Source organism: Ranitomeya imitator, chromosome 1 (assembly GCF_032444005.1).
Source record: "Ranitomeya imitator isolate aRanImi1 chromosome 1, aRanImi1.pri, whole genome shotgun sequence".
Taxonomy (NCBI): domain Eukaryota; kingdom Metazoa; phylum Chordata; class Amphibia; order Anura; family Dendrobatidae; genus Ranitomeya; species Ranitomeya imitator.
In genome coordinates this window covers 1,048,079,503-1,048,093,703 of record NC_091282.1, presented here as the reverse complement: position 1 = coordinate 1,048,093,703, position 14,201 = coordinate 1,048,079,503, and the positions used below count along the sequence as shown (strand labels likewise).

General features: G+C 42.0%; 1 protein-coding gene across 2 annotated transcripts; it reads left to right on the top strand.

Annotated features, from left to right (window-relative positions):
* The first annotated feature begins 358 nt into the window (after positions 1-358).
* On the top strand, positions 359-13,949 carry FGG (fibrinogen gamma chain). 2 transcript variants are annotated; one of them, XM_069745756.1, is made up of 10 exons: positions 359-553; positions 703-750; positions 837-1,020; positions 1,393-1,483; positions 1,813-1,943; positions 2,053-2,186; positions 6,922-7,106; positions 8,395-8,672; positions 10,018-10,181; positions 12,987-13,949. In XM_069745756.1, the coding sequence occupies exons 1-10, from the start codon at positions 485-487 to the stop codon at positions 12,999-13,001; spliced, it is 1,299 nt and encodes a 432-aa protein (XP_069601857.1). In that variant the 5' UTR covers positions 359-484; the 3' UTR covers positions 13,002-13,949. The 2 variants fall into 2 exon arrangements, with proteins under 2 accessions (XP_069601857.1, XP_069601856.1); XM_069745755.1 differs by lacking the exon at positions 12,987-13,949 and having other exon boundaries at positions 10,018-11,446.
* The last annotated feature ends 252 nt before the right edge of the window (positions 13,950-14,201 follow it).

The following is a 14,201-nucleotide window of genomic DNA, read 5'->3' as shown; positions in this document are numbered from 1 at the left end:
ATTATGTATACCCCTCCTCACATGTAAGGCGCCATGGAATAAATGGCGCTATAATAATAAATAATAATAATATAACTGTATGTAGGTGATGTACACACAGTGAACACGGAGCCGGTAATGGGATTTCCACATAGCAATGCTTAAGGCTTAAATTCCAGTCTTTTTATTATAGCACAATGGTGGATCCTGGTTGTTTAAAGCACATTACTGGAAATCATCTCATTGAGCAACCAGCACAACCCACAATTACTAAAAAAAAAAAAGAAAAGTTGTTTAATAATTGTCTCCAAAGACAAATTGACTCATGTTCTCTTCTGAGGTCCTCCCTCCTGACCTTTTATCTGACCTCTGGACAAATCATTGTTCCTGTTTGCATGGTTTCTGTCAGGCAGGGGCAGCACATAAAACTGCAGTGACCTGCAAGCTCCACTTCATTTGTGAACTATCCAGCTAAGCAGGTACAGGAGAAAGAGGGCCTGCTGCAATGACACGATTGTACCACCAGGGTGTGCTATTCCTCCAGTCCATACTCCTCTTCTCCAGCACTTATTCTGTGAGTACAAATCAGGATATATCCATTGAGCATTCTATCTTATTAGATATGTTATTAGTGTATATGGATAGCAGCGGAGTTATGCAAATGCATTCTTAGAATACTACTAAAAAGAATTTACCACGATACCTATGTATTTCTTTTTGCAGAGCCTGGTACCAAACACAGATAACTGCTGCATCCTAGATGACCGATTTGTAAGTACATTGTAATTAAGGATCCCTTGTTGATCTGTGGTGTCTTTAAGGACCTTTTTAAGGACTTCATTATTGTCTGCTCCTAGGGGGAGTACTGTCCAACGACATGCGGAGTCTCAGACTTTCTAAACACATACTACACAGAAGTAGACACCGATCTGCAGTATTTCGAAGGGCTTCTAAATCAAATTAGAAATGACACGACGACAACTACCGTGATAGTGACTGACATGCAGCAAGTAGGGACAAAGCCCCAAGCAGCTCCTCAAGGTAAGGAACGCGGCTTTCGGCACCAGATTTCGCAATTAAGCACATCTCTCGGACCTGATGAGGCCGGCGTACTTAGTTTAAAAAAATCACGCTACGTTAGCTTTATAATTCTAGGAATCTTTAGGAATCCAGCCCTAGTTGAACTCTTAAAACGTTCATTTAATAATAGGCAAGGAAAAGTTTCGTAAAGGATTGTACAGTTATTCTTGCATACATTTTCAAAGTAAATATACCAGCTTCATCAAGTCTCAGAGATCTGACATATGGTGATACGAGTATATCTGTTTTAAGCGTTTGTGGTCCTTGCGGACATATGTGGCCATTTTTATACCCATGGTATTTATTTTCATATATCTTTACTAAAATATATAGGGATGAAAGATCCTACACAGAAATCCAGAACTATGCTGGATGAGATTACAAGATATGAAAGGACAATTACAGAAAATGAGAGGATCATACAGTAAGTAATTTAAATGTAGAATTAATAGTTCTTTAGAGTCTGGAAGTGAATGAGTAAGGCAATAGGGAACTGTGTGGATAATGGGAGAAGAAGCTTCATACATAAGGAAACTGCACAATGCCAGATTGCTACTCTTATAAAAGTAAAGCCAGACACTTATCTGGTTATGGTTTTCTAGAATATGCTATAATTATTCCATCTACTCATTCAGTATGGAAAAAGCATTAATCCCACTACTGACTTATTTCACAAAACAAAATACCGTATGCTTCAATCAGGATCTTCTGTTTAGTTGATTACAAACAAGTTATTTTGTGCATTTTATATAGAGAACTACAAGAAATACTCAACTCAAACTCACAGAAGATTACCCTGCTGAAGCAGAAGATATCAGTTCTGGAGAACCAGTGCCAACAACCATGCAAAGATACTGTGGAAATACAGGAGTTCACAGGAAAAGGTATGGTTTAATGGGAGAAAATACGGAACCATCTACTACTCCTCCAATTTTAGCCATTCCTAATATGAGAGCAGGATCGATAAGGAACGTTTTTTTTTTTTCATTTCAGATTGTCAAGAAGTTGCAAATAAGGGAGCACGGACCAGCGGTCTCTACTATGTGAAGCCTCTAAAAGCCAAGCAGCAGTTCCTGGTTTATTGTGAAATTCAGCCGTCTGGCGCTGCGTGGACCGTTCTACAAAGGGTGAGTGAAAATAATCTGGAATCATAAAGTGGCGCACCAGAGGGACTCCTGACATTGTGTCAGTCTTTAGTGGGTCTCTGTTACCCAGATATGGTGTATGCAGGGCCAGTTTTAGACAAAGTAGGGCCCTGGGCAAAAAATTTAAAGTGGGACCTCAAATGCTGACATATTGCACCATCACACAGAAACATTTTGGTTGTATTTACATGCGCTGAGTTCCCGAGTTCCCGAGTCCTTGATATAGTATAATGCAGGTCCCATATAGTATAATGCACTTCCCATGGTTCTTGATAGAGTATAATGCAGCCCCCTCATACAATATACTGGACCCCCCCATAGAGTATAGTGCAGACCCCCTCATAGATTATACTGCAGCCCCCCATATAATATACTGCAGCCCCCCTCATAGAGTATAATGCAGCCCCCCTCAGTATACTCAGAGCCCCTCTCAGAGTATACTGCAGTCCCCAACACACAGTATAATGTAATGCCATCATAGAGTATAATGCAGCCCCCTCAGAGTATATTGCTACCCCCTTCAGAGTGAGGGTAAGTTCATACAGAACGTTGTTGCTGCGTATTTTTGCTGCTTTTTTATGCTAACTTTCAGCTGCTTTTTACAGTACCAGCAAAGCCTATGAGATTTCAGAAATTTCATGCACACACATTGTTTTTTTGTTTGATCAGTATTTTGTGCTTTGCTGTGTTTTTTTGACATAGAGCATGTCACTTCTTTCAGCGTTTTTGCTGCGTTTTTTCACCCATTGACTTGAATGGGTGTTGAAAAACACACAGCAAAAACGCACATATCATTATTTGCTGCGTTTTTGCTGCTGAAAATCCAAGGACATTAGCACGCCCTGTGTGAACTTACACTAATCTGACGTGCTCTCCTCCATCACTGTTTTCAACTATGTCTTCATCTATGATGCCAATAAGTTGAATGCGCAATGCGGGGGGCAACACCGGGCCCTTCTTATGGACCCCATAGTGGCCACTGGCTGATGGCCCCTGGAGGATTGTGGGCCCTAGGCAGCTGCCTGGTCTGCGTGCCCCTAAGGGTCTGTTTCCATGTGCAGGAAACGCTGCGTGTCTGACGCTGCATAGAGCCGCAGCGTCAGACACGCAGCGTCCAGATGTTACAGCATAGTGGAGGGGATTTAATGAAATCCCGTCTCCACTATGCGTGGTAACACGCACGCGGCGGCCCTGCGACTCCGGACATGCGGCGCGTCTTTTCAGATCGCAGCATGTCCGTATATCTTGCGGCAACGCTGCGTCGCCGCAAGATATAGCACAGGGCGCTATGGTGGAGAGCGATGATCCCGGATGTGTGCTGTGAACACATCCGGCATCATCGCGTCCCAGAAAGGGGGCGGGGCTTAGCGCAGAGCGGCAAAGCCGCTCCGACGATACCACCGGCCATCCTGAACGTGGACACGCAGCCTAACTCTGGCCTTGGGTGTATGGTAAACTTCTGTAAAGGTAGTACAACGCTGTAGGCACCGTTCATGGATCTCGGTCTGATTATAGACCTCAATGCATGGACTGGCTGCGGATCTCCTAACCTGAGTATGTCATAAAAATATATGAAGCTGTTAGGAGACCTGCAGCCAGTCTGTGCACTGCAGTCCGTGATCTGTCTGAGATCTACTTGTGCCCTAAGGCTAGGTTCACATTGCGTTAGAGCAATCCGTTTAGCGCACAGCGCTAGCGGATTGCGCTAATGCAATGTCTCTTGAGGGATCGCGTTTGCCGATCCCGCTAGCGCAGATACCCGATCTGCGCTAGCGAGGAACGGACCTCGGACGCTGCAAGCAGCGTCCGAGGTCCGTCCGAAAATAATGGCACATCACTAGCGCGTGCCGAAAATGGCATGCGCTAGCGATGCGCTAGAGATCATAATCACATTGCCATCAATGGGTGCGCTAACGGACCCGTTGCATGGCGTTAATTGCGACAAATGTAAGGTCATGCACTTGGGTAGAAGTAATAAGATGTATAACTATGTGCTTAATTCTAAAACTCTGGGCAAAACCGTCAATGAAAAAGACCTGGGTGTATGGGTGGATGACAAACTCATATTCAGTGGCCAGTGTCAGGCAGCTGCTACAAAGGCAAATAAAATAATGGGATGCATTAAAAGAGGCATAGATGCTCTTGAGGAGAATATAATTTTACCTCTATACAAGTCACTAGTTCGACCACACTTAGAATACTGTGCACAGTTCTGGTCTCCGGTGTATAAGAAAGACATAGCTGAACTACAGTGGGTGCAGAGAAGAGCAACCAAGGTTATTAGAGGACTGGGGGGTCTGCAATACCAAGATAGGTTATTACACTTGGGGCTATTTAGTTTGGAAAAACGAAGGCTAAGGGGTGATCTTATTTTAATGTATAAATATATGAGTGCCAGTGGCTGTGTCGGGGATTGAGGCGAGAAACTCATGCGAGTTTTTTGCATTGAACTCGCAAGTGTGACCTCGGCCTTAGACAGAAGCCCTGACAGAGTCTCAAACATGGAGTCAAATGTGATGTGAGCTCTGGCTTTTCCATTGAGAAGGAATTAAGACCTTAGGACGCCTATTCTAGTTATAGGTAGGGGTTGTATAGATGGGGCCAAGGTGATCAGCAATTGTCATCTATGTTGTGGATAGGTAATAAATGCTGACTGTGTGAAAACGGCAAAGAGGACTGGTACAGGACATGAAACATCTCCATTTTAGGCTACATTCACACATCCGTTGTAAACCTACTAGTGCTGTCCATTTTTTTTTTTTACATGGAAAGAACGCAGACCCACAGAGCTTCAGTGATCTGTACACACATCCTTCTGTCCAGTTCATGAGACTTGTACTGTATATAGAAATACATGTGTGAATGTAGCCTTAGGCCAGTCTCAAATGGGTGTATTTTACAGTCAGTATTCAGACCACAATGCCCGGACTGACTGTGGTCCTTCCAAACTGAACTTCCAGACTCTTGGACACATGTAAGGCCAGTCTCACAATTCCAGATATTTTCGGTACTGGAAGGAACGGTCCCGGAGCTATCCGTGTCCGTGTGTCCGTGTGTGCACGTAGGCCATCCATGTGCTATCCGTGTGTCCGTGTTTATCATCCGTGAGCTGTCCGTCTGTCCGTGTATTGAAACAATTTGTTTCAATTTTAACCCTATGACTTTAAAAAAGCACACGGACAGCACACAGACGGCATCCGTGTGCGGTACGTGTTTACATGGACCTATTGACTTTCATGGGTCCGTGTGATCCGTGCGCTCCCACAAACACTGACATGTCTCCGTGTTTTGCACACGGACACACAGTCCGTGAATACTCGCTGACATCTGCAGAGACACGTTTATTTTAATGTGTCTACGTGAGTCAGTGTCTCCGGTACGTGAGGAAACTGTCACCACATGTACCGGAGCCACTGACGTGTGAAAGCGGCCTTTGGCTGTATACTTGGTTGAACATTATGGTGAATATATGGACTGTGAAATACACCAGTCTGAATCTGCAAAGGCTAGTAAATCGCTCTGATTATGATAATAACACTGTGATCAGCGTTTGGTCATAGTGTGATCCCATTTTCTCGGATGAGGAGAAAATAAAAAATTTTCTTCCATCTTCTCCGTTCAGTCACTCCATAAAATTCAGACTGCACTCAGATTTCCTGAGACCGTGACTTTTATTTTTTAGTTTACTGATGGAGCTGCTGTGAGAGTGTTTTTTTTATGTGTGGAAGCTGTTGTTTTTAGTTATTTATGGTAATTTTGTGGTACGTACGACATTCTGATTGCTTTTCATTACATTTTTGGAAGAATCGGTAGCCGAAAAACAGCAACACTGATGTTGTAATTTTTTTCTTTACGTAGCATTCCATTTGGATTAATGAATTCTATATTTTTATAGTATGGACTTTTACCAATGTGACAATTTCAAATATTATTATTTTAGTTTTTCATTTTTGAACAAGGAGAAGAGACGATTAAAATGTTTATTTTTTTTTTATCTTTGTTCTTTTGAACAAGTGTATTGCAGAATTTTCATTTTATTTTTTAGCTCATTTTTTAGCTTTAAACCACAATCCTAAATTAATTGACAGTGGAATCTAAATGGTTAAACAGCAGCTCTGATTAATTGCTAGTCGTTGATGTCGACTGCATAAGGCGATGAGTTTGCAGTGAGTTTTAGACGCTGCGCATTTTCACTACATAAAAAACGCAGCATCTTACAGTTTCAGCAAGGTGGATGGGATTTAGAGAAATCTTGTGCCCACTGTGCTTCTTTTTTACGCAGTGTTTTTTAAAATTTGGAGTGTGGCAATTTTGTATTCAGATTTTCCCTATAGAATTGCATTAGATACAGAAAATCCATATGTAAAAATTCCAAAGCATTTTCAGGGCACATGGGTGCAGATATAATCTTCATAGATTATAATGGGTATGTGTACTGTTTGTGAAAAACATGGATAGAACATGAATGTGAAAAATGGATCTCTGAATGAGGCCTAACACTATTACTTTATTGTGGATAAAGGGTTAATAGGCCCAGCTGCTCAATGTGCAATACCTGTGGAATTGTGGCAAAGACCCTATTAAACAACATGCAGTAAGAAAATTGACCATTGGTACCATGCTTGTTTACACAAAAACTGCATCAAATCTGCATGGTATGAACTTATCTTCAGGAGATACAGTAATATAAAGTGATTGATGTCCTTTTTTTCCCCAGAGGCTTGATGGCAGTGTGGACTTCAATAAGAACTGGATCCAATATAAAGAAGGATTTGGATATTTGTCACCAACTGATACAACAGAGTATTGGCTTGGAAATGAAAAGATTCATCTACTCAGCACCCAAAGTACCACTCCATATGTTCTGAGGATAGAGCTAGAGGACTGGAGCGGCCATAAGAGGTGAAAAATGCAAATCATGACCTATGAGGCCCAAACTCGCACATTTGATAGTAACACTCCAAAAAGTGAAGTATAGGCTTGTTTTCTGCACTTGTCTGTTCAGAGGATTCAAATCCAAGTATTGACGCCAGACACTTTGAAGTTCACGACATTTTTGTGTTGAGTTTTTTGGTAACTTTTTGAGTTTTCACGCCAATATCCGCCAGCTCGCAAAAAAATAGGCGAGACTGGGGCTGTACAAGGTATTGCGTCGCCCGCTCAACTAGTTAATGGTGATCTACAGCATACCTTACACCATAAATCTTTCTTCAGTCCCTGAAAGGAGTAAGATTTATTGCGAGGCGCACGGAGGCACACAACACTAGGGAACCTGTCACCTGAATTTGGCGGGACCGGTTTTCGGTCATATGGGCAGAGTTTTCAGGTGTTTGATTCACCCTTTACTGACCCGCTGGCTGCATGCTGGCCGCAATATTGGATTGAAAGTTCATTCTATGTCCTCTGTAGTACATGCCTGTGCAAGGCAATCTTGCTGTGATCTAGTAGATCAGCCTAAATAGATGGAATGCAAAATGCACCAAATTCATCAAAATAACACATGATCAGAATAAATCTAGCACACGTCCTCTGCTATTTCCTTAAAATTGGATGTTTTATTAATCCAAAGTTTAAATGTACTCCACAAAGTGACATCCTGAAATAAATGTGATCTCATGGCACGATGCATAATTGGCATCAAAAATGTATCTTCCTATAGGGAGAGTCACGCGGCCGTGTAACTCAGACAAGGATCGCAACGCAATGCTCGGACTGGCCATCTGCTCTCCCGACAGAAGCATGACAGCTACATGAAAATGCCTGCTGTCACACTCCTGACGGGAGAGATGACAGCCGGTCCGAGCATTTTATTGCAATCCTCATTCGAGATATAGAGCCGTTTGATTCTCCCCTACGGTTAAGTCCCCATAATGAGTTTTTGACACTGCATGTTTTTGCAGCCCAAAAAAAGGCAGCATCTTAAAGTTCCAGCCAACTGAATGAGATTTGCAAAAATCTTATGCCCAACTGTGCTTTCTTTTTATGTTAGGTAAACGCATAAAAAAACGCATCAACTACTACTCATGGGAACATAGGTTTACACAACCACATAGCTGTTGGCACTGTTGGAAGACTATAGTATGTTTTTTTAATGTATATCATTTGTTGGAGTCAATGGAGAATTTAAGTCTTATCAGCAATTTAAATGTGGTACTTTAACTTGAAATGTCCCTTCCTTTATCCTAAACAGTGTAGCAGACTATTCCACATTCAGACTGGGTGCTGAAAAGGATAAGTACCGGCTGACATATGCGTATTTCCTTGGTGGTGATGCTGGAGATGCATTTGATGGCTTTGATTTTGGAGATGATCCAAGTGACAAGTTCTACACCTCTCATAATGGCATGCAGTTCAGCACTTTTGACAAAGATAATGACAGATTTGATGGAAACTGTGCTGAGCAAGACGGATCTGGATGGTGGATGAACAGATGTCATGCTGGTCACCTCAATGGCAAATATTATCCAGGTAACAGTCTTGTATGTGAACCTAGGCATATACATTTGTCAGTAGCAAAATCTTAACTTCATTCAGCTGTGGATTCATTTCAGCCATTGAGAGATATATTGTCTCAGTATGGATGTGATATGTTATTGATTCATACATCTATATCCTAGCATTAAATTAAGTTTTTGCCTACTTGTATCACATTTTTATACAGTCCCTGGTCCCATCCCATTATACGGAACCTGCCACCAGGAAAAACACTATTAAGCTTTAGATATGTGGTTAATCTTCAGGCTAAAAGCATTATTAATGTGCCTGTAGTTGAATGCTGCAGGGAGAAAATTAACTTTATACCCCTTCCGGTTTCAGTCAGCGGGTGGCCCTGGCACGGGTTCACTCACCACTCTGAGTATATGGAGCACTGACAGCCAGTCCTAATGCAGAGCGAGTGTCAGTCAGGGCCACGGCGCGGTTACAGCCGCCGCCCTGTGTACTCAGAGTAGTGACTGAACTGGCGCCTCCCTCGTGACTGAAACCTGAATGCTGCCAGGTGGGGAATAAAGTTAATTTTCTCCCCACAGTGTTCAGCCACATGCAAGTACTGAGCAGGCAAGTAACACATTGCACTCGTCCGTTTAAGTCTCCAGTGTGACCCCAGCCTAATAGTATTTTTCCTGATGACGAGTTCCCTTTAAATACTTAATTAGTGTCACTGCTTGACACTTTCTTTTTCTTATCTGTACAAATGCCACATAACGTCACATGGACATGAATAAGTAATGGGAAACAGTTTAGAATGGTGCCTTTGAGTAATACAAGGCAAAAGTATGGCTGGCTTCAGATTCAGGGTGCGGCTTCACAAACCTTTGGCTGTTGTCACATGAACCAAGACTATCATGTTAGGCTACTTTCACACTAGCGTCGTACGACACACGTCGCAATGCGTCGTTTTGGAGAAAAAAACGCATCCTGCAAAATCGCTTGCAGGATGCGTTTTTTCTCCATAGAATAACATTAGCGACGCATTGCAACGCTTTGCCACACGTCGCAACCGTCGTGCGACGGTTGCGTCGTGTTGAGTCGGACCGTCGAAACCAAAAAACGTTGCATGTAACTTTTTTTGTGTGTCGTGTCCGCCATTTTCGACCGCGCATGCGCGGCCGGAACTCCACCCCCTCCACCCCGCAGCTCAGAATGGGGCAGCGGATGCGTTGAAAAACTGCATCCGCTGCCCCCGTTGTGCTGCGCATTCACAGTATGCGTCGTACGACGTTTGCATTACGACGTGCGTCGTACGACGCTAGTGTGAAAGTAGCCTTAGATGGTAAAGAAATCACTTAATTGTTTCCTTTTTTACTTCTTCCAGATGGCACGTACTCCGAGTCTGATACTACTGGTGGTTACGACAATGGCATCATTTGGGCAACATGGCGCAGCCGTTGGTATTCCATGAAGAAAGCATCAATGAAAATCATTCCTTTGAGCCGATATGGAGACAATGATGACCAACAGTTTTCAAAGGATGGAAAGGTCGGAACTCAGGGCCGTGGAGATTTCTAGAATTGTGACTCTTTTACCTGTTTCACACTGAACAGTTCTCATATTCTCAGCATCACACCATACCTCATGTCTTCTCTAGCTCCAGTTTACAAATAAAGTATACCAAGCATGGAAAGAATCGGTGTTGCTATTGCCAGTGCTGTTTTCTGCTGCGCTTGCTATCCTTATTTTATCCACAAAAGTAATATTAAGAAAGTGAACTGGAAAATATATACCGTATCTTACATTTTTTACATACAAATTAGAAGGGGTTTCCAGGATTAAAGCATTCATGATCTTTATCCTACCAGCAGGGTCACACTCATGGCAGGCTGATGACCATCAGAACAACAAAAGCCAAAATGTTTTAGTTTCCTTAAATTTATTTCAGTACAACAATTTTTTCCCGAGTGTCTAAAAAAACCTTTTCTAGAACTGTCATTATAGCTACTCCAATGGCAATAGATGGTTCTCAATCATATTATGAAATGCAGATGTTTGTGACAGATTTTGTTCAGGTTCTGGGGGAACCAATTATGTATGACCTATGTCTGTAATGTTTCTACTTGTTTGTAACCAAGAAACATTAGTATACTAATTGTGTTCATGCAAAAATTGCAGAGCTGAGAGCCCGATTCCACTGATTTGTCATTTACTACACTGTGTGTTGATATTTTTTTTAAAAAGTAGATAAATCTGTGTTTTAGCAGCAGGAGATTATCACTACAGGACTAGGTGTCTGGTGCCATGTAGTCCTGCTGTGTAACCCCGCCCCCACCACTGATCAACAGCTTCCTGTCAATATAAAGCTGCCAATCAGTGGTGTGGGCGGGGTTATGCAGAGCTCAGCATTTGAGCGCTGCTAGATCTGAAGCAGAGAAAACAGGGATTTTATCAAAATGATAGCAAGCAACCCTGCAAGTGACACATTAATGGTGTAAACCGCTGCAGAATCCGCACAAAGAATGCATGTGCACTGCGGAGTTTGTTTTCCATAGGTTTACATGGTACTTCAAACTCATGGAAAACTGCTGTAGATCCACAGCTTCAAAATCCGCAGCGTGTGCACATAGCCTTATTTTGCGACGACTGAAAAAAGTAATTCTGGAGTTTTGATTTTTTTTTTTCCTCATTACGTCGTCTACCGATCAGATTAATTTATTTTATATCTTGTTAGATCGCTAGATTCTGAATGCAGCAATACCAAATATGTGTATTTTTAAATTAAATTTTAATTGTGCTATGTTTAATGGTGCAAAAAGAGGTTGATTTGAACTTTGTGGTTTTTTTTATATTTTTAAAACTTTTTTTTAAGCTTTTTACTGTATTTAATGGTCCCTTTAGGAGATTTGAAGCTGCGATCGTCCCATCGCTTACACTTTACACAGCAGGGCTTCAGCACAAAATCTCAATCTCGGGACGCCATTCACATGAGTTTCGCGATGACTCTCACTGGGGTCTGCTGCAGACCTCAGGCTTCCATGACAATCCATCGGCGCCTTGTGATCAGATGACGGGCACATAGATGGGCGGGGTCAATGACTGAGTGATTGATTGTGACATTTAATTGGTTTGCAGCCACGGGTGGTGTTAGAGGCACTTGATGACAGATGACAATACAGATGAACAATCATATGATTTTTTGGCTTGTCTGAACCCATCCTTAAACTGTAAATTATATTGTTTTTTTTTTTAATTAACTCATTGATATGACAGGGTGAGTTTGATTCGTCGTAACTTAGATGAAAAATGGAAAAGTCCAATTTTTTTTCTTTGCACACAATCAGGCCACAAATAAACTCGGACTTGTGATCACTCATAGACTTTAATTGGTAGTTGTTCTATCAGTGAAAAACACGAATGTAACCCAAACGTGAAGAATGGATGTCTGAATGAGGCCTTAGGAGCAGAGCTGTTCTTCCTAACTCATATGCTAAGTTCACAAGAGCATATCAAAAATTGTCCAGTTTTCATTGAGGAAAAAAACGGACGATTTTCATCACAGCAGTTATCCATATGCAATCCTTATGTCTTCTTTTTTTTAAATATCATCAATTATTAAAATGTACAAGAAAAAATGCAGTTTAATATGTTAAAGAACTGCAACGTATCCATAAAACTGGGATCTGATTTTTTTTTGCACCCCTATAGACTTGAATAGGTGACATCCTCCACACAAAAGAAACTAGCGCATGCTGCGTTTTCTTTTCACCCACACATTCACTCTATGAGATAAAATCCACACATCGGAAAGCCTAATTGAATAACATTGGTCCTACTGCTGTCCGTATGAGGTCAGTTTTTTCATGGACAGTACTTGAACCGAAAATAGTGGTGTGAACTTGGCCATACAAAGATTGGTCACTCAGGAAATAACCATATTCAGTTGAATAGAATGGATTTTTACATGCAGAACCTTCTGCATCATATCAGCTGCATGTTAACATACCTTAAAAAGCCCCAAAATCCTTTGCTTATGGCCACATTTACACGTTCAGTTTTTGGTCAGTATTTTACCTCAGTTTTTGGTCAGTATTTTACCTCAGTATTTATAAGCCAAAACCACAAGTGGGAGAAAAATACAGAAGTGGTGACGTGTTTCTAATATACTTTTCCTCTGATTGTATCTCACCTGGTTTTGGCTTACAAATACTGAGGTAAAATACTGAACGTGTGAACGTGGCCTTAGGCTCCGCCTGTGCACATTGGACAGATCTTGCAGCTGCTGTTGCTTTTTGTTGCTGCAATGTGTAGGCGAGGTGTAATATTTTAATCTGTTGTTCTCTTTCATTGTAGGGTGGGGACATATAAATTGACAGATTTTAATACAAGCTCCTGATTTATGGAATATGGAATACACCAGATCTTTCAGTCTGGAAAATTGCACTGTGTCCTGTAGAAAGAAGATACATTAAAATTACATTTAACATTAAAAATAAAGTTTCTATTTTATCTCAAAAGGTATTTTTATTTAGTCGTGTCATGCGATTATAATACAGATATGTTGCATATGACAAGCTTTTACAAAATGTAATGATAAAAACATTGGCTGGAAACTCCTTTTTAGACTTCCGTCAGCCCGTCACACTAGCAGAATTTGGTCAGTATTTTACATCAGTATTTGTAAGCCAAAACCAGTAGTGAGTGATAAATACAGAAATGGTGCATGTGCTCCTATTATACTTTTCCTCTATTTGTTCCACTCCTGGTTTTGGCTTACAAATACTGATGTAAAATACTGACCAAATACTGCTAGTGTGACGGCAGCCAAAGGGTATGTTTCAACGTGCAGGAAACGCTGCGTGTTTGACGCTGCATAGAGACGCAGCGTCCAGATGTTACAGCATAGTTGAGGGGATTTAATGAAATCCCATCTCCACTATGCGTGGTAGCACGCACCCGGTGGCCCTGCGACTCCGGACATGCGGCGCGTCTTTTCAGATCGCAGCATGTCCGTATACCTTGCGGCGACGCTGCGGCGACGCAAGGTATAGCACAGGGCCCTATGTGTGGGGTGCGATGATCCCGGATGTGTGCTATGAACACATCCAGCATCATTGCGTCACACAAGGGAGCGGAGCTTAGTTCGGAGCGGGTTTTCCGCTCCGACTAAACCGCCGGCCAACCTGAAGGTGGACACATACCCTTAGATGTCTAATTAGTGGCTTTCTGGACCAAGTGGGTTTAGCATCAGGAATTCTAAGAGCCTAATCATGTCATGTTTCATGTACGAGAAAAGCAACTAAATAAAGTTGCTTTAAATAAAGCAACATTGCTTTGGATACTTCCTATCACTTAGCTTTGATGAAGCTTTATTGATAAAGTCATGTGTGTATTACATGTGTTTTTACTGCATTTCTGCTGCAGAAACACACTAAGGCCGGTATCACACGTCAGTGACTCCGGTACGTGTGGTGACAGTTTCCTCACATACCGGAGACACTGACTCACATACAGGGGCGGACATATCATTGGCGCAACCTGTGCAGCCGCACAGGGGCCCAAGGAGTA